At 36.7% G+C, this 27,309-nt stretch overlaps 2 protein-coding genes across 2 annotated transcripts; one reads left to right on the top strand and one right to left on the bottom strand.

Annotated features, from left to right (window-relative positions):
• Positions 1 to 4,125: 4,125 nt before the first annotated feature.
• LOC128230084 (zinc finger protein 26-like) lies at positions 4,126 to 12,463 on the bottom strand. Its single transcript, XM_052942080.1, has 4 exons — positions 12,389 to 12,463; positions 8,598 to 8,653; positions 7,250 to 7,397; positions 4,126 to 6,977 (listed from the first exon to the last, which is right to left on the bottom strand). Exons 2-4 carry the CDS (start codon positions 8,634 to 8,636, stop codon positions 4,570 to 4,572), a joined length of 2,595 nt encoding a protein of 864 aa, XP_052798040.1. The 5' UTR covers positions 8,637 to 8,653; positions 12,389 to 12,463; the 3' UTR covers positions 4,126 to 4,569.
• A 2,068-nt stretch (positions 12,464 to 14,531) lies between these two features.
• Positions 14,532 to 25,450, top strand: LOC128229864 (uncharacterized). The gene is made up of 4 exons (XM_052941742.1): positions 14,532 to 14,657; positions 20,149 to 20,197; positions 21,947 to 22,094; positions 22,680 to 25,450. The coding sequence occupies exons 2-4, from the start codon at positions 20,159 to 20,161 to the stop codon at positions 24,626 to 24,628; spliced, it is 2,136 nt and encodes a 711-aa protein (XP_052797702.1). The 5' UTR covers positions 14,532 to 14,657; positions 20,149 to 20,158; the 3' UTR covers positions 24,629 to 25,450.
• The last annotated feature ends 1,859 nt before the right edge of the window (positions 25,451 to 27,309 follow it).

Here is a 27,309-nt window from a genome sequence, read left to right as displayed (position 1 = left end):
TTATGTTCACCCGAGGTATCAACGATAAACATCTGAATGTTAATGTATGATAAGAAATCCTAACATTGTACGCACGGTGACTCCCGTATTGCAATTAAGGGTATGATAAGATATCCTAACATTGTACGCACGGTCACTCCCGTATTGCAATTAAGGTTATGATAAGATATCCTAACATTGTACGCTCGGTGAGTCTCGAACTGCAAGGGTATGATGAGAAATCCTTACGTTATACGCACGGTGACTCCCGTACTGCAAGGGAATGATAAGAAAGCCCAACATTGTACACACGGTGACTCCCATACTGCAAGGGTATGATAAGAAAGCCCAACATTGTACGCACGGTGACTCCCATACTGCAAGGGAATGATAAGAAAGCCCAACATTGTACGCACGGTGACTCCCATACTGCAAGGGTATGATAAGAAATCCCAACATTGCACGCACGGTGACTCCCATACTGCAAGGGTATGATAAGAAATCCTAACATTGCACGCACGGTGACTCCTATACTGCAAGGGAATGATAAGAAAACCCAACATTGTACGCACGGTGACTCCCATACTGCAAGGGAATGATAAGAAAGCCAAACATTGTACGCACAGTGACTCCCATACTGCAAGGGTATGATAAGAAATCCCAACATCGTACACACGGTGACTCCTATACTGCAAGGGTATGATAAGAAATCCCAACATCGTACACACGGTGACTCCCATACTGCAAGGGAATGATAAGAAAGCCCAACATTGTACGCACGGTGACTCCCATACTGCAAGGGTATGATAAGAAATCCCAACATTGCACGCACGGTGACTCCCATACTGCAAGGGTATGATAAGAAATCCCAACATCGTACACACGGTGACTCCCATACTGCAAGGGAATGATAAGAAAGCCCAACATTGTACGCACGGTGACTCCCATACTGCAAGGGAATGATAAGAAATCCCAACATTGCACGCACGGTGACTCCCATACTGCAAGGGTATGATAAGAAATCCCAACATCGTACACACGGTGACTCCTATACTGCAAGGGTATGATAAGAAATCCCAACATTGCACGCACGGTGACTCCCATACTGCAAGGGTATGATAAGAAATCCCAACATCGTACACACGGTGACTCCCATACTGCAAGGGAATGATAAGAAAGCCCAACATTGTACGCACGGTGACTCCCATACTGCAAGGGTATGATAAGAAATCCCAACATTGCACGCACGGTGACTCCCATACTGCAAGGGAATGATAAGAAAGCCCAACATTGTACGCACGGTGACTCCCATACTGCAAGGGTATGATAAGAAATCCCAACATTGCACGCACGGTGACTCCCATACTGCAAGGGTATGATAAGAAATCCTAACATTGCACGCACGGTGACTCCTTTTCTGCAAGGGAATGATAAGAAAACCCAACATTGTACGCACGGTGACTCCCATACTGCAAGGGAATGATAAGAAAGCCAAACATTGTACGCACGGTGACTCCCATACTGCAAGGGTATGATAAGAAATCCCAACATTGTACACACGGTGACTCCTATACTGCAAGGGTATGATAAGAAATCCCAACATCGTACACACGGTGACTCCCATACTGCAAGGGTATGATAAGAAATCCCAACATCGTACACACGGTGACTCCTATACTGCAAGGGTATGATAAGAAATCCCAACATTGCACGCACGGTGACTCCCATACTGCAAGGGTATGATAAGAAATCCCAACATCGTACACACGGTGACTCCCATACTGCAAGGGAATGATAAGAAAGCCCAACATTGTACGCACGGTGACTCCCATACTGCAAGGGTATGATAAGAAATCCCAACATTGCACGCACGGTGACTCCCATACTGCAAGGGAATGATAAGAAAGCCCAACATTGTACGCACGGTGACTCCCATACTGCAAGGGAATGATAAGAAAGCCCAACATTGCACGCACGGTGACTCCCATACTGCAAGGGAATGATAAGAAAGCCCAACATTGCACGCACGGTGACTCCTATACTGCAAGGGAATGATAAGAAAGCCCAACTTTGTACGCACGGTGAGTCTCGAACTGCAAGGGAATGATAAGAAAGCCCAACATTGCACGCACGGTGACTCCCATACTGCAAGGGAATGATAAGAAAGCCCAACATTGTACGCACGGTGACTCCCATACTGCAAGGGAATGATAAGAAATCCTTACGTTATACGCACGGTGACTCCCATACTGCAAGGGAATGATAAGAAATCCTTACGTTATACGCACGGTGACTCCCATACTGCAAGGGAATGATAAGAAAGCCCAACATTGTACGCACGGTGACTCCCATACTGCAAGGGAATGATAAGAAATCCCAACATTGCACGCACGGTGACTCCCATACTGCAAGGGTATGATAAGAAATCCCAACATCGTACACACGGTGACTCCCATACTGCAAGGGAATGATAAGAAAGCCCAACATTGCACGCACGGTGACTCCCATACTGCAAGGGAATGATAAGAAAGCCCAACATTGTACGCTCGGTGACTCCCATACTGCAAGGGAATGATAAGAAAGCCAAACATTGTACGCACGGTGACTCGAACTGCAAGGGAATGATAAGAAAGCCAAACATTGTACGCACGGTGACTCCCATACTGCAAGGGAATGATAAGAAAGCCCAACATTGTACGCACGGTGACTCCCATACTGCAAGGGAATGATAAGAAATCCTTACGTTATACGCACGGTTAAGAAAGCCCAACATTGTACGCACGGTGCCTCCCATACTGCAAGGGAATGATAAGAAAGCCCAACATTGTACGCACGGTGACTCCCATACTGCAAGGGTATGATAAGAAAGCCCAACATTGCACGCACGGTGACTCCCATACTGCAAGGGAATGATAAGAAAGCCCAACATTGTACGCACGGTGACTCCCATACTGCAAGGGAATGATAAGAAAGCCCAACATTGTACGCACGGTGACTCCCATACTGCAAGGGAATGATAAGAAAGCCAAACATTGTACGCACGGTGACTCCCATACTGCAAGGGAATGATAAGAAAGCCCAACATTGTACGCACGGTGACTCCCATACTGCAAGGGAATGATAAGAAAGCCAAACATTGTACACACGGTGACTCCCATACTGCAAGGGTATGATAAGAAAGCCCAACATTGTACGCACGGTGACTCCCATACTGCAAGGGAATGATAAGAAAGCCAAACATTGTACGCACGGTGACTCCCATACTGCAAGGGAATGATAAGAAAGCCCAACATTGCACGCACGGTGACTCCCATACTGCAAGGGAATGATAAGAAAGCCCAACATTGTACGCACGGTGACTCCCATACTGCAAGGGAATGATAAGAAAGCCCAACATTGTACGCACGGTGACTCCCATACTGCAAGGGAATGATAAGAAAGCCAAACATTGCACGCACGGTGACTCCCATACTGCAAGGGAATGATAAGAAAGCTCAACATTGTACGCACGGTGACTCCCATACTGCAAGGGTATGATAAGAAATCCTAACACTATACGGACGGTGACTGCCGTACTGCAAGGGTATGATAAGAAATCCTAACATTGTTCGCACGGTGACTCCCGTAATGCAAGGGTACTCGTCTGTAATTTAAATGCAAATGCTAGAAAATTCTGCAACTGCCTTAACAAATCCCGTGTTTAAAGATAGGCAACCCCTTTTCCTTGTGGTTTACTGCGAGGAAACACACACAATTATGCCCCATGTGCACCAGGTTGGCACTTATTGCGAGTGACTATTGTTGAGGGAGTTTTTATAAACTTTACTAAATGGGATTAATCAAAGACTTGGACATGTGTTTTTAGAGTTGCATAAACTGAGAATATTTTTCGTTTTGCATTTAACATGTGAACGGGTAAACAGAGCAAGTCTGATATAACGTTATCGATTGGCACAGTGGAATTCTTTAAAAACTTGAATTAAACAAACACCGTTGATCAAGTATTAGTCCTTTAGTTCTTACACTGTTAGATATACTATTAAAAGACACCTAAACAAAGAAAATAAACAGGGACAGGCCTAGAAGTATAAAAATGTTTTGCTGCGAGAGGTTAGGGAAAACAACTATATTGTTATCATCTGTAACGTGTTTTTTTAATATATATATATATATTAATTCCTTATGTTACATAAAATCATATATATGTATATAAAATTAAACGTCCGTATATTAAACGTCCGTATATAAGTGAACTTAATCATGTTTACTTTGTTTCATGCATAGGTTGTAACTGTTTGATACAAAGTCTCTCTCTCTCTCTCTCTCTCTCTCTCTCTCTCTCTCTCTCTAAATAGTTCTGGATACCTATTGACCAATTAGACTTGGGCTAACTATGACCAAACCAAATAATAAAATAAGTGTATACAATCGGCTGCAGATGTTGAACGAACAATTATATCTAACTCCGAATTAGGTCGATATTTAGACTCAAAATAAAATATTTTTAGAGAGTTACATAGTATAAATAGCACTCCGTTAGGTAGACTAGTGGGCGGGACTGATCTTTTATATCGCAACGTTTATTTAGCCTCAATCTTTATTGGGAGATGTTTTCAAGTTTAATGGTAGCATATTTCCCTTTATAAAAATAGAATCATTCTTAGAATACTCCATTCGAACATCGTGTTTTTGAGCCATATGTTCCACAAGTTTCCTGTGGCTTCGGAAATCCATTTTGCAATATTCACAACGAGGCTTTTGACCACTGTGTGTCCACATGTGCTGTCGAAGGTTGCTATTACACGAGAACGCTTTACCGCACTCTGTACAGCTGGACTTCTTTTCCGAATGCTGTCGCTGCATGTGTTTTGTCAAAGATGCTGTGTGTCCAAATAATTTCCCACACACTTTACAAGGAACAACATCTGGCATTGGTTGTTCATCAGAAACATGGTTCTTTACTACAATGTGATGCTTTAATATTTCTTTTCTGGAAAATGGTTGCAGGCACACTTTACATGTAAATGTTTTGCGTATACCATCTTTTGGATGATTTTGCTCTTTATGCTTAAATAATGAGCCTCTACTTTTGTACGCGGCATCGCACTGGTCACATTTATAATTAAGTTCCTCGTTATGGGTATTCAAGTGGGCCCTTAAAGCGGTATGTCCACGATACATCTGACCACAAACATAGCAGGGAACCAAATCTGCAAAACCATGTTTCCATTCCATATGTGTTTTCATGTTTCTGCGATCGGTGAAAGATATGCCGCACAAACTGCAAAGGTCTTCTTTAAGTCCATGTACATCCCTACCATGTATTACTACCAGTCTTGAAGACGGAAACCACTTATTGCATTCTTCAAGCCGACATTGAACACTGGAGAAACCATCCCTTTTCTTTTCAGTTAACCATGCGTCTTTCCCGCAGTAGTGCTCGCGTAACTGAAGTAAACAAGAAAACCACGATCCACATTTTTCACATTTTCTGTCCACTAAAGATTGGTGGTTTTCGGAAACATGTGCTGCAACGTGTTCACTGCATTCAAATACAGTTTTGCATATGTAACATTTTCTTTCACTTTCATCATCTACACAAGCTGGCCTGATATGGTAAGTAAAGTCGGTAATGTTGGTAAATTCCATACCACAAGATCCTAAATGTTTGTAAACGAAGATATGATTTTGCAAGTAATGGTATTTAAGGGAAAAGGAATTGTAAAATTCTTCCTTGCATTCAACACAAGTGGCCACATCGTTTTTCGTATCATCTTTGCCAAAACAAAGCTTCATTGTGAAAGCTGCTACTTCGTCTCTGATATCTCTTACGCCGTAATTGACTGTATTTGTAAGACGAGGGATCTCACAAATACAAGAATGAAGTGCAAGCCACTTTGTTGGCAGAATAATGTGGCACCGTTTACAAAGTTCTACAGATTGCCTTAATTTGTCCATGTGCGATTTCAAGTGCTTTTGACAAAACTCTTCATCTTTCGATTTCAATTCAATGCTGCAGCAGGGACAAATATCACACTGTTTGCTCCCTTCACCCATCATGCCATAGTCTCTAGAAAATTTCACTATTTTCGAAGCAAACCCATCAATACTTTCACCATTCAAACTTTTTTTCTTGTCAGTGCTGACACATTTTTTCTCATTAAGGTTTTGTTCCAAAAAATCAATCAACCTCTTATCACATTCTTGAATAGCCTTTTTTCTAAAGATAATAGTTGAGTCGAGACTGCCAAATTTTTCCTCAAGGTCATTTTCTTGGTCAATACCTAAACTGAGTTCCCTAGAATCTTTCTCTATAACTTGGCCTATCTGTCTCTTTTTAGCAGTTGTTTTGCGACCCTTTTTAATTTTTCTTTTCTTGCCTTTACTCAGCACTTTACCATTTTCAGCTACAGAAGGCTCATCTACATCATCATCATCATCATTTGGAATATCTAATTCAACTTTAACCTCTCTATATGTTATATTCCCTTCATCATTTGCACCATCCTTACCAGAGGGGAAATCAACCCGGATAATGTTTTTCTTCGCACTATGAGTATTATCGTCGTTTTCCACATGATTTACAATAAGATTTGATTTTTGTTTCCTTTGAGCTTTTTCAGTATTAACTTTAGAATTCTTTGATTTGCCTCTTACTCTTTTTTCTTTTATATTGTTATGTGATACATTTAACGAAGGCTTTTGACATTTTCTGATACCATCCTCAATTTCATTGCCTTTGTCCAGAGTTTCAACTCCACCTGAAAGTTCATCCACATAGTTCTCAATGTCTGTGTCATCATCATCATACAAATTAGCTTCATCTTTTACTTCATGAATTTCAGATTCTTTGGTTTCTTCTTTTGAGGTGTCATCTGTTTTCTCTGTAGGGTTATTTCTGTCATTCACACTACTTTTATCCAATGTTAAATGGTGTCCAGGTTTGACAGAAGTCAAAAGAGAAATTCCTTTCACATCGTGTCCCGTTTCTGAAGATTCTTCAATAGACAACATCGTAAGAAACTTAAATACATTTTTTGTTTACGTTTATCTTAAATGCTGTTATTTTTTATCATTTCACGGATGATAGAATATTAAAGAAAAATGTAAAGGATATTAATAATTTAGACAACACAATAAGTAAATGAAATTAATTTATAGATTTATATTTACGATATATCGTATCATTTCAAAAAAAATGTCACAATACAGTTGTAGTTATTAGCAAAAAATGAGAAACTAAAATCAAATTTCAACATCAATCAGGTACCTGTGCAGAAATCTGGAAACTTGAGAAGCTGAGGGGTTTGTTTGAGGAATTCCCGTCCCTGTTGGCTTCCCTCATACAGGAATGTGTGTTTCTCCACATGAGAAGCCAGAACCAGAGCTTCGTATCCATCTTTCAGTAAGGCTGAAACCTGGAGCAAAATCACTTTTTCACAAAGAGTGTCTAAATGTAGTATCAATTTAGAAGAAAATTTTATTTTTAGAAAGAAGACTCAGAAGTAATCAATTTATTAGAAACATAATGAAGAGTTTAACATAAGATGCAATTCCTTTTATTGTTATTTTGAGTAACACAGGTCGACAACAGAAGAGACTCAAACAGTTGCATTCAAGTGTCGCTTCTGGAAGATAGAGGCTCCTCAGAAATCTTCATAAATTTGTTTTTTCGAAGTACATGTATTTTCAAATATTTCAAATGCAGATATGTTTACTGAACTAAAGCCACTAAATCACTGGTGTCCCAACGGAATACATGCCAAGGATGTCATGGTGAACGGCCATGAAATATGTTGTGCTTGGGATCCCTGGACCCTATTTGTGTCGAACGCTGAGTGTCCATCATGGGCTCAGCCCTCAATATGCATGCCTGAAGCTGAGCCCTCGAAATGCATGCACCTTGAAGCAATATAGAATCTTTACTGAACAGTTCAGACTGAGCCCTCAACATGCATGCCTCATACATGGTATATTGGACAGTTTATAGCTGGGCCCTTTCCATAAGGAAGTAATTGCCACAAAGCTGTTTAGATTTCACTCATTAAAGAACACACTTTTGACTAAAACAAGTTAAGTTTCTGAACACCATTTCAGTCCATTGCAATGTTTAAAATCCAAATATATAACTTTATTACATGCAAGGTTTTGAAATGGTGCCCCCCCCCCCCCTTCTCTACATATATGTAGAGCAAAATACATCTGTCTGTCTTGTAACTTTATTATATGCAAGGTTTTGAAATGGTGCCCCTCCCCCTGTATCCATATATGTAGAGCAAAATACATCTGTCCGTCTTTTACCTCGTGCTTCACATAAGATGCAATTCCATTGTCATTTTGAGTAACACAGAGGTTGACAATAACTATTTTTCCAAAGGAACCAGAAGCGACTCAAACAGTTGCATTCAAGTGCCACTTTATGAAGATAGAAGCTCCTCAGAAATCTTTGTAAATTGGTCCTTTAAGGTACAATGTACAGGGATCACAAGCACACTATATTTCATGGAGGTTCACCATAACTTTTATGCCATGTTTTCCGTAAGATACAAGTACATGTGTATAATACAACTTCTCGATAAAAACACAGAACTATTATGATGTGTGTACTTGTAACTCACCAATGATTGAATTTTTTCTTTTGCTTCGTTTACATCCATTTTCTGCAACTCTCAGCCTGCAATAATAAAAAAAAACATACATCATTTTCCAATTTTCTCACAGAATCACAACATGTGACAAGAAACCAAAATTTTCTTTTTAACAAAATGAATATGAAAAAGTATTATATTTTTGTGATATTGTTATTACAGGATGATGATTAAGTACTGTTCAGACTGAGGTCACCAATAATCAATAGCATATGCTGCGAACATATTAACCCTTTCCATTAAGTAGAAAAATATGGTAGTAGTCACAAAATATATTTTTCTTTTATTAAACATACAGGAATGGTCAAAACCCAATTTCAAATAACACAGGATATGTGTGAAAAGATAAATGTTTTTTGAAGTTAAATAGCCACATGACCACAGATTCTCCAGTTAAAAGAGTGCCAAAATATCATCATTTTTTATCTGTACCCAAACCACACACTTGTTTTAGTTATGGTCATTTAATGCCAAATGAGTTAAACATAAAAATGTGTTTAAATCAAGAAGAATCAGCTTATTTTGGCATCAATGCTTTCAATTCAGTCATGTAAGGTAACTCAAAATACATCTCAACTGTTTGGAAAACTGCTGAAAACTCAACTTATGCACCTTGATCATAAATATACCGGGTAGATATTTTAAGAACTTCATGAACATAATCGAAAATTCATCAAAATGGAGTAGTTTCCATAAAACAAGCAGATTAAGATTTTAATTTTTAGACTGATTTCCAATGCCTAGCTGTTGAACAAATTTATACATGTTCTTAGAAAAAGAAGAAAAACATAATACTGTTGTATATTTTTAAATCCACCTCTTTAAACATGTCTGCATGGTTTACACAGGTAAACCCCAAAACATTTAAATGTTTACAATCCCTAGCCCCAACTTCTAAATTTTAAAATAGGTGTAAGCTGAGTTTCTAACTTTATCTTGATTTTACACAATAAAAATGCTTATCATAAAAATTGTTCCCTTTTAAAGTCAAAACACTCTTATAAATGTAAACATTACACAAATTATAAAAAGAATAGAATAGTCAGCTGATATTTATCCTGTTATAAGGGACTTAAAGCTGCAAACAAATAGATTGACAGTTCTGACATTTTTGAAGAAAATTCACCATTGAGTTAATGTGGTATGGAGAGTTATGGACACCAAAATCAAAAATATAAAAAGTAATACCCAAATCCTTAAAAGCTGGGACCAGTCATAAAAAACACGAGGCTGGTCAGTACCAGGAGGCAGACAAGGAGGCAGGAGGCCACCCCCTAAGTTTTTTTTAGTTCATATCTACTGTATGACTTTAAGAGAAAAATTGTGATTATTTTGAAATATATATGTCTTTTCAAATAAAATGTAAAGGTGTTTTTCATTATTGGAATTCCTTAATTGGATGTAATTATGTATAATTGATATCATATGAATGGTCTGATTTGACTTGCTTTGGGGATTTTGTCCTACACCCGTCAGTACCATCCAGTTATGGGGTATACATAAGATGTACAGTACATGGTGTTAACTAAAACTAGTAAAGACATGCTTATAAAGGTTCTTTAAGTTAACACTGTTTCATTTAAACAGTTTAAAGGAAAACATAATACACCAGCAGTGGTAAAAGTTGGCACAAGCTTGCAAGCCCTTCACTTGTAAATGCTTTCCTGGCTTACTCAAATTATGGATTTTACATAGCAGGGCATATTTATATGGCAAGCACCAGTATCAGGGTAGTTTATAGTCTAAAATAATAGACGTGTTATACGGGATTCTTCCAATCCCTAACGTCTAAACGGGAATGTGCAAAAAACGGGGGTGTTTTAAAAATATTGAAATTGTTTTAAGTGAAGTATTTTATGGTTGAAATTGATTTATAAAGAGTTATATTCATATTTTACCATGTTCGTGAAATGTTATTTTGCACTAAACAAGCATTTAATGCATTAAAACAAGTTGTTTACCTTTCCAATAAAACGAAAGTTGACTGACACAGACAACAATTATGCGAAGGGGAACAACTCAATACAATCGTAATAACTCGGCCTCCTCCGACAAAGCTTCGAGATAGACCTCGTTATACAATCGTAACAACCCGGCCATGGCCGAAGTGTTCCGAGTGATTTAAAACTGTGCCCAAAAGCCTTGCAGGTGCCCTTCATGTATATATTGTTATGTTTTGACAGAATGAAATGAAGAAAAGCCATCAAACTCATAATTATAAGTTGGATATTTATTTTTTGTGTACGGAACTAATATAAAATAACATTATCTGGTAATACTTTTGGTTTTTATTATATTTTATAGACGCAATATGCTTTAACCCGGAATCCTGATCGGAACAACTACCCACTTTTGATACTAAACAATTTGTACGTGAAGGATTTACCATATCAAAAATCTAAAAAAAATCTGTCAACGTACAATTATTTGGACAAGGTAGTTTAAAATAAAAAGACGTTCGAAAACGTTCTCCCTATTGAGAAGGATTTGCAAGATACTTTCATGCCTTTACAAAAGTTAATTTATGGGGTTCAGGATTATTTTTTCCGTTCCGTTTGAATATTACTGGTTGGAGAGCTGTGTTCGGCAGTTTTACAATTAAGCACAATTACATACTCCATGGTCAAACACTCCAACCTGTCCCCTGTGCAAAATATCTTGGCTTAGACCTTTCATCAGATATTTCATACAACTCCCACATTACAAGAATAACAGCAACAGCCAATAAGACCTTGGGCTTTCTTAAGCGTAACATTACCACAAGAAATGAATCTTGGCTGGCGGTCACTCGAATATCGCAGAAATGACATGCGGCTCATCATGTTCTTCAAAATCTTACACAACATCGTGGCCATTAACCTTCCACCCTATATCCAGAAGCCTGTCAGACTTAGCCGGCACGTTCATCCCCATAGCTTTCAGCAAATCCAAGTCCAATCCGATTATCACAAGTGGTCCTTTTACCCCCATAGCATAGTTCTTTGGAATAGCCTGCCCGTCAATGTAGCAACTCTGCCAGCAACAGAACTTGATAGGTTCAAACAGGCAGTGTCAAGCTTACAATATTAGTTTTACGTACTATCATATTTTACTTTTTAAAAATGTTCTCACGACTAACATGTTTTAACCATGACTGGATTTTGTTTTTCTATTCCATGTCTCACAATGTTATCTTATTTCTTTCTTTCACTTTACTAACAGTCCGACGCGCACCTGCCAGTAATACTCGAAAGAGGGATTCGGCAGTATTCAAAGATAGAAGATAGATAGTTTTGACAGGTTTTCAAAGATTTTACCACAAGTAAGGTATTGACTAAAATAATACTAGTAGTTACATCATTGTTTATAATTAAAATTTGTGACATATGATCATGAAGCTTGTGCAAAATTGGGGCATCAAAAAGGGCAATCAATGTGGCTAATATATGAGAAGCTATGGTTGTTGAAAATTACACAATTTGGTAGCGAAGGAATGCACCACACAAAAGACTTTTTCAATCAAAGTTCTGTTTATTTCCTTGTTTAAACATAATATACAGCACCATTTCCTTATTTGCAACGTTTCTGGGAATTTTGCAACATGTTTTTCCTGAAAAACCTTGCCAAAAGTAATTATAAAAAAAGTTTAACACTGATAACCCGTACGAAATTAATAATCATTTATCGTTTATAAAGTCATTATTGTGCCTAGTGATGTACTGAATGATTGATTGCATAACATAAAATAATAATATTTAAGTGCTAATAGAATAGGTACCCACGTTTGGTTTCGATAAGCGATTAGAGCAATAAAATCATTGCTTTGTTTTGTTTTTGTTGTGACTGTTAGAGTTACCTTCCTTGTTTATTTATCACTTAGTCAAAACGTCTGATACTGAAACGGTAAGCAGTGAGTAAAGTTATTCGATAATGCCCCTCTAGATTGTCATACACCTACTTGTATCAATGTACACACCTTATCGCAAAAATAAGCGTACGGTACAGTGCTGTACACGAATTGTGTAAAAGCATGTGTTTTGAACTTCGCATATTAAGATGATAAATATTACAGTATGATTTGCTGGAAAATATGATAAAATTGACATTTTATTTTTTGTTTTGTTTTTAAACTTATGCAGTTGTCCTATTTGAGCGATTTAAACTAATCTTATGCCTTCCAGATTCGTTTACATCCGAATGTTTATTTTATTAACTTGACAAATAAGTATAAATTAATGACTTATAATAATAGCAATGCTTTACTGTAGCATGTTTGGCCACTACAATAAAAGGTGCGAAAAGTGGCCATGAATAAACAAGAGTTTAAAACTTATAACTTTGCTTATCCAGTGTAAACATGTTAAACTTATGTGTCTACTTAAAAATCAAGTGTAGACGAGTACATCCAGCTCGAGTTCATGATTTTATTGCGGGTTTTTTTTTATAAAAGCATCTGATGAAGTTTTGCACTGTTAACCGGGTTACATAAGTGTTCTTGTTTTAAAGAGACCGTGTCACAGATTGGCACCAAAAAAAGTTTTTTCTGTAACGAATCTTAGGACTATTATCTAGTAGAAGGTGTTACGCTTTGGTATCATAATTGTAAAAAAAGTACCAAAATGTAAAAAAAAAAAAAATGTGTCGGGAGACCGGGTTTGAACCCCCATCGCCAAAATTTAAGTGCAGTGTCTTACTCACTGAGCTACAAAGTCTTATACTAATCGGGTGACATAATTAAACTATACACCTACGTCGGTAATATCACGTGATAACACCAACTAGCCAATCACGCATAAGGAATGAATTATACCTGGTAGACATACCAAGTAATCTTTTTAATGGAAAAATACGAAATAACTGCTAAACTTAAATAAATTGTAAACAATGTGGCACTTCAGTTAGTAAGTTCCAATACATTGACAAGTTTATGTCAGTTTTCGACAATTTTCTTCTCTTTTTTTTTCGCTATTTTATCATACGTGAGACAGCCCCTTTAAATACTCGCTGAAAAAAGTTTGAGACTAATGATGATAACGTAAAATTGTTTATTAGACAATTATATCAGATTAATATTAAATTGTTTACCATTTTGAGATGTTTTAACTTCTTATAAAGATGTTGGTTTATAAATAGTTTACTATTGGGGGGGGGGGGTAAAACAATGACGAAATTAGACACGTGACGGAGAAACTAGAATTAATGTTTTCTTTGCTCCGAGACTGGAAAACAGATACTTTAAATTAGTCTTAATGTTTAACGTCATAATTAATTAATTAAAAACACGTGTTGAGCATGTGTACAAAACTGTTATCCATATTGTTGCAGTCCTACTTAGTTTAAGAGAAACTGCGGAATAAGCAAAGTCTCGCAAATTCTTTAACCCAATTAAGACAATGTTAGTTCGACGTTAACATAATATGTTGTCAACAATCAAAAATATTTCTTTATTATTTTAATACAAATTATTATAAGACGCTTGACTTGAACTATTTATTGCATTACTCATAATTTGAATAATAGCTACTGCAGTAGTGGAAAATTGCGTTAAGTTTAATTGAGGCAATGGCGTTCGGACAAACTGCGCGGATACCGCCAACAATCTGCAGTTACAATTCGATGCAGTATCTAGCTATGGCCATGATACTGGTATTTAAGTCCATCTTAAAAAAAATACAGAGATTTAAATTGTTGAATTCAGCAATGGTGGGCATTTGCGTACTTATAAAAAAGTTCAAACGGTCTACAAGTAAATACCGTATCCGCATACCGTGAGTGCATGTGTTTATTATTCGCCGCTAATTAAGCTACGCTGGACCACAGCTAAATATTAATTGGCAGCACATGTACGCATAGCTGCTCTCTCCATTGACTGTCAATATTGACCTATTTTTGGTCTCGCGAATTGATCAATACGATGTTACCGATTTAATATGGGACGTTTTTACCAAAGTCGAAAATGTAGATATGTTTTGATTTTAATTTTGATTTGTTATTGAACATTTTAAAGGTATTAAATCGAAGGGTCATAGCTATAACATCAAGTTAAACAAGGTTAGTATTTTTCTCTCCTTAATTAAGCAAGAAATGCAAGTAATAACGTAATGTTACAAGTTAACTTTCACGCTAATAGTACATGTATTTTCCCGTACGGTAATCGTACACCGTAATTAGGTAATATCTACAATGTTTGATATTTACTTATTGAAGATTGGTGGACATGTATTTCACCGCTTTCTTGTATAAGACATTGTTATAAAATAACACAGAGTAATTAGAAAGGTTTCAAAATGTCATGTCTTCTTTTTTATGCACTGTCTCTGTGGTCAAGAGGTTAAGCTAGTCATTCTAAAATGCCGTCCAGGCTTTTTTTTTAATGATGGTTAGCCTGGAACCATCATTTAAAAAAAAAGCCTGGACGGCATTTTAGAATGACTAGAGGTTAAGCGTCCGTCTACGGAGTGGGAGGTTGTGGATTCGATCCCAACTAGCTCCCTTGCCTGGTGCTCAGCATTTAAAGGGTAGTGCTTGGAAAAGTGGTGTACTCAGTACTGGTTTAACCCAGGAAAATTGTACCCCGTGTATCGGTGCTTTTTCTTCAAAAAAGAGCTAGGGTATCGCTAGCTAAAGAACTTCAGCGAACACGTTATATATTACCTTTTTGGATGTGTTCGCTGAAGAGAACGCCGTATCCAAACCCTACCAGAATTCGTGACATTTTTATGTCACGCTGTTATTTCACTTGAATGCATTGTACAGACAAAATAACTGTATCCTCAGGTAAATGAAGTAAAATGTAGTTCACTAACACATTTTCAAAACCAAAAAACGCTTTAAAGATAGTTGATTTAGCATTTTAATAAATCCTATTACAAGCATTCCTTATCTAGGTCATAGTTGTGTTCAAATTTAATCACGTGACTGACACCAAGATTTTTCAGAAAATACCCATGTGACCTATATTTGACCTCACAAATGTAGTGTTTATTTTGCTGATATTTTTTCTATTTCGAATAATTAGTAAATAACTTATAACAAATTTGGAATAAATAAATTGTTTTTACTTATCAAAAGGTATTTTCAGCCTTACTGCAATTGGATTCGACTAAATGAACAATGTGAATCTGATGCTATAAATAGAATCCATTGACGTCATCATGGTCATGTGACTGAATTGCATCATCACACTCAATTGATTCTGGTTGACTTTACTATGGGGGTTACGCCATAACTTTAATGTGTTGTAAACATCAAAAAAATAAATATCAACATTAAAGTTATGGAAGCCAGAACTAGGGTATCGCACTCGGACTTCTTTGTATCGCACCACTGTCTCTTCAGCGTGCTGTCCCTTCAGCAAAAAGAAAGGACCGCGTTGGAAATAAGTGCTTGCACTTTCACGGGTCATCCTTGACCGCAAGGTCTAAAGAAATACATACATACAATACAAACCACAGCTCTTGGGTCCGGGAAATAGCGGGGACTTTGAGTTTCGGTCCAGCCAATCCTGGCAAAATTCCCTGTCTGCGGGCAGTGGCAGGGCTTTTTTACCTTCTTTACCTGCCGAAATAAGGCTACTTCACAATTGGGAAAAATTGAATATTTTCCCAATTTCCAGATATTTTTTTCACAATTCCCAGATATTTTTCCCAAAAAGGAAGATCTTACTTCAAAAATTTACAATAAAAAATTATTCTGTTTGAGCAAATTATTCTTTTCATCTTTTAAGTTAAATCAGTAGAATGCTGTATAATTTAAATGTTATTGGAGGACCAATTAGTCCATATATTGTTATCAATTCTTTCCCTCGATTTAGAATCAACTCTATGAAGATTAAAACTGATCTCTCTCCCTCTTTTGTCATTGCAGCATGTTAAAAAAGCAAAGTCGAAGACATTTCTCCCCCCCAATAATATCTACATGTGTATCATAAGGAAGTCCATACATTTTAGACTTCTCAAACTTGACCCTGTGAAGTGTTTGTACACATTTCATATTAAAAAGGTCATAATTGAAAAAAATCAGCTAGAAGTAGACTCACATGTAAGATATGAGCCTGTTTTTTGTAACACGAGTTCCAAGTATCATATGGATACCTTGACCCATGTTTAAAAGGTGCCTTCAATCCTCATGTGGAATTTCCCATTTTGAGACGTTTCGCATTTAAATTTCCAAATTTACAGAATTTCACGCGTTTAAATTATCCAAAATGAAAAGGCTAGGCCTCTTCACAATTTTTGGTTAGGCCAAGAAAAAAAATGGTTTCGTTAGGGTTACATCCTTTTCAAAAACAGGTATGATAGGTAGGCTTTTTATATATTTTTATGCCCCCCTTCGAAGAAGAGGGGTATATTGCTTTGCACATCAGGGCTCGACATTAACCACTGCCTGATTGCCCGGGGCAAGTAATTTTTGCAGGCGGGCAGTAGTTTTTAGAATCTACCTGCCCAAAGTAACAAAAAAAACTTGTCATAGTGGCGACTTTTCTGGAGAAAAAATATTAGTCCGTACTCTCCTTGGAGAGTATTTATCAAACCGAAACTAATGCACTCATTGGTTGTTGACTCGAAAAATCGGGTCAAACGGAGCTCCTCTGACATTTTCATTCGAAACTACGATGGCGAAGACTGCCGAATATTTTCCGATAGAGCTCGAGTAATTCCGTCTAGATCCATTGGCCAATCGCATGAGCTGCACCAAATCCATATAGCTAGCATTCCAGTTAATGCCCTCACAATGTACACAAATGGCGTTTTGACAGTTGACACTGTCAAGTTTTTTTATTGTTTCAAACGAAAAAAGGCTAAGCCATCTGAGAAAAAGTATGAAAAGAAACTAAAACGACGCTGGGTCGAGTCTTGGGGAAACAATTTTCCTGGACTCAGATGCAGCAAGAATGGTAATTTTGGCTATTTTTCGGACTGCTCCAATTTTCGGATGCTCGGTTTTTGGAACTTTACGAGTTCACTTTGCATTGCGATAAATTGTAATTTACTTCAAAATAAATGGAGGATTACAAGGCTAAGATAAGAGGTTGACTGTTCGTTCTTATAATTCAATTTTATTTCATCCTTAATAATTTGAATGTATGTGCTAAGTTACAAATTTCATGACAACTGATTTATTTCAAATACAGCAAGCCCTGATGGGCAGGTTGAATCTGGAAATAGGTTATGACAACAAAATGAGCCCCAAGAAATTGGGCAAGTAAAAAATCCATTCGGGCAAGTGAAAATGGCTAGGTGGTTGCCCAAAGGGCAACCAAGTATTAGAATAAGCATCAAGCCCTGCACATGTCGGTCCGTCCGTAGACCAAAGCTTGTCCGAGTGATAACTCAACAATCCCTGGACCCATTGTCATCAAACTTGACATGTAGGTTGGGCCTGACAAGCAGATGACCCCTATTGATTTTAGGGGTCATCGGGGTCAAAGATCAAGGTCACAGAGTTCTTTTAATGGTAAAAAGGTTTGAAAGATTTTCCAAATGATAACTGAACAATGTCTGAACCTATGATCATCAAACTTGACATGGAGGCTGGGCCTGACCAGAAAACGACCCCAATTGAATTTAGGGATTGTTGGGTCAAAGGTCAAGGTCACAGTGACCTTGAATGATAAAAGGTTGTCTGAGTAATAACTCGACAATGCATGTACCCATGGCCCTCAAACTGGACTTGGAGGTTTGGCCTGACCAGTAGATGACCCCTATTGATTTTGGGGGTCATTGGGCCAAAGGTCAAGGTCACAGTGACCTTGAATAATACATGTAAAAGGTTGTCCATGTGATAACTCGACAATGCCTGCACCCATGGCCCTCAAACTTGACTTGGAGGTTGGGCCTGTCCAGTAGATGACCCCTATTTTTGGGGGGTCATTGGGCCAAAGGTCAAGGTCACAGTGAATTTCTTATTTCTGTCTGAAAATTAATGTTTTATTGCTTATACCGTTACTAACGGTTTAAGAAAAATGTATAAAATGCATCAATGAAACATCAATTTTTGAACCTAAACATAAAAATCTGCAATCTAATTTTTTGTCAGTAGTCTTATATCACAGGTTTGCAGATATTTACACAAAGATTGGCTCATTCCAAGACAAAAAAAAAAAGTTGTCAAACCGGTAAATCTGTGAGAGTGCAGCTTTAAAGTAAAATTTTATTTTTTTTATTTACCCTAAAATAACTTACGGAATAGGCGCCGACCCTACCGTTTTTATAGTCAGTTTGAAAAAAAAATCCCTTTTTGTTGTTTTTTTTAAATATGAAGTTTAAAACCTTAAATGGTTATACAGGAGATAACTTTAACACCATTCTCCAATGATGAAAATGACATTGTTTTATAAAGCCTAATAAAAAAATAAATAATAAATAAATAAATAAAAAAAGCCTACCTATTTTTTGAGAAGGATGTAACCCTAACCCTAACATTTATTTTTTTTAGGCCTAACCATTGTAAACTATGAAATGATAGCATATTAAATTGGGATTTTTTCGTTGATATATGTAGGTTTTGTGTGATAAATAATCATGTTTCAATCATTTTTTATCTGGAACAAAATTGGTTAGGTAGGGGCGTGACCTTATGGTATGTCCTGTCAACGTTACTGCCTCCTGTGAATATTCATATCATATTTTTTCATTCAGTATTTCATGTATTTCCATAATGTCTGAAATATTTTGTGGGGAAGGCCCTGAATACTTAAATATGTGAAATGAATATACTCAAATTACTCTGTTCAGCAATTATGTGTGGACTCTTAGAACTTGAACAACAATAAGCTCCAGTTTTTAACCAGGTTTTCAACAAAAACAATGCTATTAGAATGGGGATGTCAGTAGGCGCGTGGGTGGGTGAGCGTCAAACATTGGTTTCTGCCCAATAACTTCAGCTAGCATTGCTGGATAGTGATGAAAGTTGGTGTATAGGTAAAGCTTATATGAAGAGTTAGCTTAATGGAATGCTTTTAGGGGGGGTCGGGGTCACAGTCAAGGTCATGGTTACAGAAAAATCAAAAAATAGTTTCTGTCCTTTAGCTTAAGTAAGAATTGATGTATAGTGATGAAAGTTGGTGTGTAGGTATGTGATGTAAAAAGCTAGCTTACATGGGATTCCCTTGTAATGAATAAAGTTAAAGGCTGCTACTTTTTTTTCATATCTCATACAAGAAATTAATTGGCTATAATTTCTGAGTGCCCATATTAAGAAACCTGTTTTCGTTGCACTGCGGCGCTTCTTGTCCAAATAAAATTGTAATTTTAGAAATTCTGAGTCATTCATTCAACATTTGAGTAAGAAAAGCATTTGGAACAAAATCAGATATACAAATGCAAAAAGACAACACATTCATATATCAAACCTGAAGGGCTATTAAGAACGCCTTGGTCGGGGATTGGAATCGATGTGTTCATATATTGGCGATATAAATGTATACCGCAGCCTTGTGAACTAGAACTAGTTTATTAAGTTCTTATCAGTTATACATATATTTCTGTCTCACATATAATGAGTATTTTTTATTTTAATTTCATTTATATCGTGGTTGTAGAATTCTGGGAATGGCCGTGGCGAAGACCCGAAGTAAAATTCAAGCATTGGTGAGTTATTTACCTAGCAACTTAATTAGAATGCAGTAAAACATGTGCAGCTACAATGTATCACATTGAACCTACTAGGTATCAAAACAAAGTATCTTGAATGAAAGCATACATAGAATATATAGAATGTCCATTAGCTTACCTTCACAATGAAGAAAATAAGTCTTTAAAGCCTTTTGAAGTATATGCAAATGTTTCTATGGTAACTTACCTATGAAACATTTTTAAGAAGTCTTTATTAACATCTTTTTGATTAGGAAATGCAAAATCAAAAAAAAATGCATTTATATAATTATATTTACTTTAAAGAAGTCTTTTGCTTAACATAACATAAAAATAGGTAATGATTAAAAATGTCTGTCATTCGTGTTCAGATTTTGAATGTGTCATGCTCCAAATAACTTATACCAAAATCGGAACAAAATAAACCTTTTCCACTATCAGAGTTGGTAGAAATTAATTGTAATCCATCCATCAATAAGACAAAGAAAGCTTATGGTAAAGTTTCATATTAATGTTTGAATGATATTTTATTTATATTTTTATAGAGACGTTACGTTTTTTTAAGACACAAATTAATATTTCCTTATTTATCACCTCCTTTAAATATATCATATCATAATAGTAGTGTCATTATGGTGTTATTATCCCCTGCCAAACCTAAGGTTTTGGGAGGGTGATATTGTTTAAGCGTTGTCTGTTCTTCCGTCCGTCTGGAACATTTTTTTTCTTTCCCCAGCCATATCATGATAGGAATTAGTCAGATAATCATAATGTTCAAACTTTGCAGTATGATCCTCTTGCTTGTAGAAGTGGGCCACTTGGGGTCAGCAGTTAGGTCAGTAGGTCGAATCTTAGATAAATCTTTGGAAAACAATAAATACATAATATTTGGTCCACTATTCATTTATCATAATAAGAATTATTTCCTTAATGAACTCTTAGACAAATTAAAATCTTGGTCACATGTGATCAAAAATTGAGTCACAAGGTCAAATCCTTTTTGGTCTTAAGCAATATCATCGGAACCATATATTAGTAGGGATTGGTTAGATAATGTTCAAACTGGTCAGAACTTTTCCTTTGACCAAGTTTCAACTGCTTGTTGAAGTGGGTCACATGGGTGGGGGTCAAAAAGCAGGTTATTTGGTCTAATCTAGGGAAGGCACTAGAGGCGTTATATTTTATATAGTGTCACATGGGGCAAAAACTAGGTCATAAGGTCAAATCTTAGATACATCGTGGGAACAAACATATATCCGCTTTAATCTTAATGAAACTTAGTCAGAATATATGCCTCTATTAAATCGTGGATTATTTTGAAAAAGGTCACACGGGATCGTAAAACTAGGATACTATGTCATTTCTAAATGCCACTCTATATACAATATTCTTTTATTTCAATTATTGCAAACAAACTAATATCTCAAGACGTCATATCCCACATTTATAATAGTCCAACACTCTGCAGCCGTATTGCCTCGGTTTGAATATTTCACCAACACTTGATTTCCATTCCATGTACTTTGCCTTATCAAGAGGATGATACAATTAAACGAATTTGCCTTTTACAAAAATGTTACCAATGAAAACTGATATAATGGTTAAACATTGTAAACTTAACATTGATATAATCTCGATGTTAATACGGTATCTAAAATTCACTAACACATCTCTGCATACTAATGATGGAACAACATGACAATTTGTGTTTTGTGTAGAGATAATACTTGTCCCATTTTGCTGCAGGTTGAAACCTTACTAAAAGATGGATACGAAGCTCTTGTTCTGGCAACCAATGTGGAGGAAATCACTTTCCTATACGAGGGCAGCCATCGGGGACGGGAATTTTTCAAGGAAACACCTCAGCTGCTCAAGTTTACTGACTTCTGCAAAGGTATTGTTCTTGGAATAACATAAGCGTTTTTTGGTTAGCAACGTCTCGAGTCTCCTACAAGACAATGTTTGCTTTAGTACAGTTTAGATACATGCGTGCCTTTAGATTAAACTCATGCCTAGAAGGAAAAATATGTTTGCCTTGTAATTGAGCTAATTGAGCATGTTAAAAAATTCACATGTAAATTTCTGTTTTGAGGTTAATGTGAGATACTAATTTTTAGAAAAAAAATCAGCGTAACTAGTATCCAAATTACTCACTTAAAACTGTAAACTGTACAAAAAAGTTAATCGATGTAATCATTAAGATAATTTCATTTGAAATCACAGAACTTTTCAAAATTTAAATATTACACAAATGATAAACTACCATGAGATGTGTGCTAAGCTTGAACCTAAGAAATTGTAGATTGTTTGAGAAATTGAGACCTGCTCTTAATCACTTTGTGAACCAAAACAGTATTATAATAATGTTTCTGGAAAAAATCTGGAATATAACAATATTAAAAGCGGCTAATGCTTATATTTATCTAATATAGGAGTCAAGTTTTAAGATTAATCTCATTTTATTTGACTTTCGTTGCAGGTTTTGATGAGAGTTTGGAGAAAACAGGAGCAAATGTTTGTGAAGATGATACTTCACAGCACGTCGATCCGTTCAAACAGATTAGTGAAGATACAATAAAGCAAGAGGTTTTAAGTAGTCTGATTGCAGATGATGTAGATATCGAAGAACAGTTGTCTGAAGACACATGGAGTGAAAACTACGCTAATGATAAACCAGACTTCATTGAAGTCAAGGTTGAACCTGAAGCTGTGCTTTATTTTGATAATAATACAAGTGACGTAGACTTTGAGAACTTTATCAATGGAGATTATTCTTCAGTTGAAGCTGTTAATTGTAAAGTTGTGCCTGAAGATAAGCTTAATGCCAGAAACGCTGAATTCAGTTCCAAAGTTGTAGATAAGAATACAAATGATTGTGAGAATAGTTTAACAGAAGAACCTTCTCCGACCAGAGTTTTTGCTTCTTCATCAAATGATTTACACAGTCTGAGTTCAAAGACATCCTGTTTAAGAGAAAGAAAGGACAGCAGACATCATGAACGAATAGCAAGCCTCAATGGAGGAAATCGTAAAGGTATAAAGCGTAAAATAGATACGAAAACTATTGAAGTGAAATTCAATGCCATAATGGAAGTAGAGAGAGGCGTTAAGACCAGAGCCCAAATTGCTCGTGAACTGAACATCAACAGTAGTACTGTGTCTACTTGGCTGAAGAACGCCGTGGCAATAAAGCAAGGTTTTAGAAATTTCAATCCAAAACGGAAACTTATGAGGACTGGGAAATGGGGTAAGCTTGAAGCAGAGTTGATTAAATGGCTCGCTAATGCACATGACCAAACTGTTAATAGTAATGTGCTAAAAATGAAAGCTGTTCAATTGGCGGGTGAGATGGGCATACATGATTTTGCTGCATCTCCGGGATGGTTAGACAGGTTTAATGACCGCGTTACCATTCGTTTGAATAAAAACGGAGCGAATTTTAAAGAAGATGGTACTTCACAGCATGTTCAAGAAGATGCAAGAAAGATCAATCAGAATAGAGAAGAAAAAATAAAGCAAAATGTTACAAGTAATCTGGTTGTGAATGTTGTAGAGGGCGAAGAACAGGTGCCTAAAGACACATTCCTGGAAAACACAGTGAAGGGTAATATGGACGTGCATGAAGTGAAAATTGAGCCAGAGGCAGTGATATTTATGGATGATAATACAAGTGACATGGACTTTGAGAACTTTATTAATGGTGACTATTCTTCTGTTGAAGCTGTAAATTGCAAAGTTTTGCCTGAAAATAAGCTTAATACGAGAAACACTGAATCCATAGTTATGGACAGTTCAACAGAAGAACCTTCTCCGGTCAGATGTTTAGTTTCTTCTTCAAAAGATTTAAACTGTATGAATTCAAAGAAAGACTGTTTAAGCAGGAAGTGTAACATACACTATGACCGAGAGGCAAACCTTAGTTCGGATCGTAGGTCTTCAGAACTGCGTTCTTTCTTGACCAATAGCGGAGGTAAAAGTGAAGTTACAAAGCGCAGATTTAATACGAAGACTATTGAAGTAAAATTCAACGCACTACTGGAAGTAGAGAGAGGCGTTAAGACCAAAGCCCAAATAGCTCGTGAACTGAACATCAACAGCAGTACTTTGTCTACCTGGCTGAAGAACACGACGGCTATAAAGGAAGGTTTTAGAAACTTCAGTCCAAAACGGAAAACTATGAAATCCGGGAAATGGGATGAGCTTGAAGCAGAGTTGATTAAATGGCTCGCTAATACACATGACCAAACTGTTAATGGCAACGTGCTAAAAATGAAAGCTGTTCAATTGGCGGATGAGATGGGAATACATGATTTTGCTGCATCTCCGGGATGGTTGGACAGGTTTAAAGACCGCAATAGCATTCGATTTAGACTGGAACGCCGGGACGCCGAAAGAGTTGCAAAGAAGAAAAAAACAGATGATGTCTGAACATTGTTTTACAAAGGCCCCTTTATTTCTGTTGATAAATGTGTATCAAAGTCCTTCAACCATGATGCAACGAAGGATCATTACATTACTTTTTACTATTACTGTTGAAGCTGTAATAATAGTAAGAAAGAGCAACAGAAGACCGTCTTACCTAAATGGTTAAATAACCAAAGAAATTGCCAATGTCAGTCATTGAAATTAGACTTTCGGATAAACAAGCCCGAATTCTTATAATATTGCATGGACTCATATTTTTTAACAAGCCCTGCTATATAAACTTCAGAATTTGAGCAAGCCCGGAAGACATTTTACCAGTGCAGGGCTTGCAGGCTTGTGCTAATTTCGACCACTGCAATGTTATAAGAAGGTTTTAGAAACCAAGATTTGTTTTTATTTCTAATGACTTTTAATGCGCACAGAACTGAAAAGTCGTCAATTCATATCTACTGTTGCTATAGTTTAACTTATTTTGAACGTCTGCCATTGATCATACATCTTGTATAATATTTGTTTTGTTAATGCCAGATTGAAGATTGGTTCAAATAGTGATCTTAATGTGCTCTGTGTTTAACTCATTCCTGAAATCCAAGGCCATAAATGTTATTTTTATATTCGTGTACTTGTGAATCTTAACCACGCCTTACGGGAAGATTATGATCACATTGCTAAGGGCGAATGTGATGGTCTTGCGTCATTGCATGTCTCTTTGTTAGGTATCTACATGGGATATTCAGTATATTTCTTTGACCTTAATATCTATATTGGGGAACTTTCATGTATTTTCTAGTTTTTTAGTATGCGTGAAATATACTTTTATATGAACTTGTGTTGCGTCACTCACTTGCGTTAAGTGTCCATAAGTTGTAGGTACTGTCCAAAATTAGGAACTGGCTCAATATGGACAAACTGTATCGACCACGGCATTCAATCAACAATTATAATTTGAGTGATTTCTTAGCAACTGAGCAAGGCTTTTCCTTTGCAACGTGTGAAATGAAGAATCATTTTATGCACACACATTCTGTCGCCGTCCGCTCGTTTAAAAAAAATGTAGCACGTATCTCAAAAGCATATCAGCCTGAGTGATGAAGCTTCATAGAAATGTAAAACAGTATGTGCAGTCGTGAACTTTGGGTTTTGCGGGTGACTGCAGCAAGTTGGGTCAGCAGTGCTTTAGCCAGGATTTGAAAAAGGCATGGTGTTCGGTCAGAAAAGGCACTTAAGATGCGCATTGAATAGTCTTGAATGGGTCACATGCAAGTATCCAAGTTCAATTTATATTGGGTATGTGTTGTAACTACTTTCAATACTTGTGGTTTATTATGAATACCTATTAAAGCTGAAATATTTACCTTAGTGTCAAAATTATGTATTTTTATCATTTTAATTTATACTTATTTCTAACACCTTACTTGACATTATGTCCAATAAATACATATTTTGTTCAAAACAGTTAGAGAAACCAAGGTGTATGCAATTGATTAAATAATAATCAAAGGCGGCTTTGTCAAGCAAATGGCACAGCAGGGCATAGTAAAAAGTTAGCAGGGTGTCGGGAAAAGGGAAGCAGTGCAATCCCCCTGATATTTAGGCCTAGCTGGAGCATTGGTTCCGAGTTATAGCCGTCGACCTTGTAAAATGATAGCCTAAAGAGCATGCATAGTGTCGCGCGTATTCCCAAAAGTATATTAGCCAGACGTGAAATTGTGCAGCTGGAAAGTGGCTGCACTCAGTAAATGCAGAGACATGACCATTGACTTAATTACAAAATAGCCTATGGGGCCTGCGCAAATGTGTCGCACATACCTCTAAAGTATTTGAAGAAAGGTCGTATACTTTACAGAAAGGTTAACCTGCATGTTATGTTGTGTACATGGGTTTATGTTATGCTTCGCCCATTTTGTCCAGAATTATGACTCTGGCTTTATGGGAATATGGCATACAGAGATGGCAATATTTTGTCGCGACAGATTTGTAAAGAAACATGTAAAATTGTGCCCCTAGAGTTTTGCGTGTGGCTGCATCCAGGAAGAGTACTGTCCCTTGACTAAATTAAACAATGCAAATACGACAATAACTATTGTGATACTCGTACCGCGATAAGTACATAAGCCAGTCATGGAGGAATGATAAGCTTCTTGGTTTTAATTAGCGGCAGGATCCGGCAAAGCTATGCATGGCGTTTTACATAATTTAAAAAACAACAACATATAGAACATAAATGGTATAGGTCTAAATACGTCTTTAAAACGTATTTAAAATAAAAGTAGTTAACCTTCAGAAAGATGTTTAAGTGCAGGTGAACTTGTGCACCTTAGGTCGTCAATGATAAAGTACCGGTCTGAAGTCCCCCAGTGAGTTCTAAGAGTAGTGTTCACTAACCTAGTAAGGCGGTTGTTAACCCAACTATTTACCAGTGATTGAAAGTAGATTACTTCTGACTACCTTGTCTGCTTGATCTTGATACGTTTGCAATTAAAGTTTAAACAGGACCTTGGTTTAAGTGCAAACTTCTTACCCTGTCATTTCTGTTCCATTGTTTTCTCTACACGGCACACCTTTAAAACGGTTAGTAAATATATAACTGCAGCGCGTACACCTGTGCTTTTAACATTGTCCCATCGTCCATGTCTGATTACTGAAGACAAAGTTTATTTGATAATGCATGTACAAAATTCGGT

Source organism: Mya arenaria, chromosome 4, assembly GCF_026914265.1.
Source record: "Mya arenaria isolate MELC-2E11 chromosome 4, ASM2691426v1".
Taxonomy (NCBI): Eukaryota; Metazoa; Mollusca; class Bivalvia; order Myida; family Myidae; genus Mya; species Mya arenaria.
Note: the sequence above shows the minus strand (reverse complement) of the source record. Positions and strands in the feature narration are given on the sequence as shown.

What these genes read in the sequence shown, in the direction of transcription:
- LOC128230084 (XM_052942080.1), bottom strand. Translation starts at nt 8,636, where the DNA reads ATGGATGTAAACGAAGCAAAAGAAAAAATTCAATCATTG. An exon ending in AAGAAAAAATTCAATCATTG is followed by an intron (nt 7,398 to 8,597) that starts GTGAGTTACAAG and finishes ATTTTGCTCCAG; the next exon opens with GTTTCAGCCTTACTGAAAGA. An exon ending in GTTTCCAGATTTCTGCACAG is followed by an intron (nt 6,978 to 7,249) that starts GTACCTGATTGA and finishes TGTCTATTGAAG; the next exon opens with AATCTTCAGAAACGGGACAC.
- LOC128229864 (XM_052941742.1), top strand. Translation starts at nt 20,159, where the DNA reads ATGGCCGTGGCGAAGACCCGAAGTAAAATTCAAGCATTG. An exon ending in GAAGTAAAATTCAAGCATTG is followed by an intron (nt 20,198 to 21,946) that starts GTGAGTTATTTA and finishes ATTTTGCTGCAG; the next exon opens with GTTGAAACCTTACTAAAAGA. An exon ending in GTTTACTGACTTCTGCAAAG is followed by an intron (nt 22,095 to 22,679) that starts GTATTGTTCTTG and finishes CTTTCGTTGCAG; the next exon opens with GTTTTGATGAGAGTTTGGAG.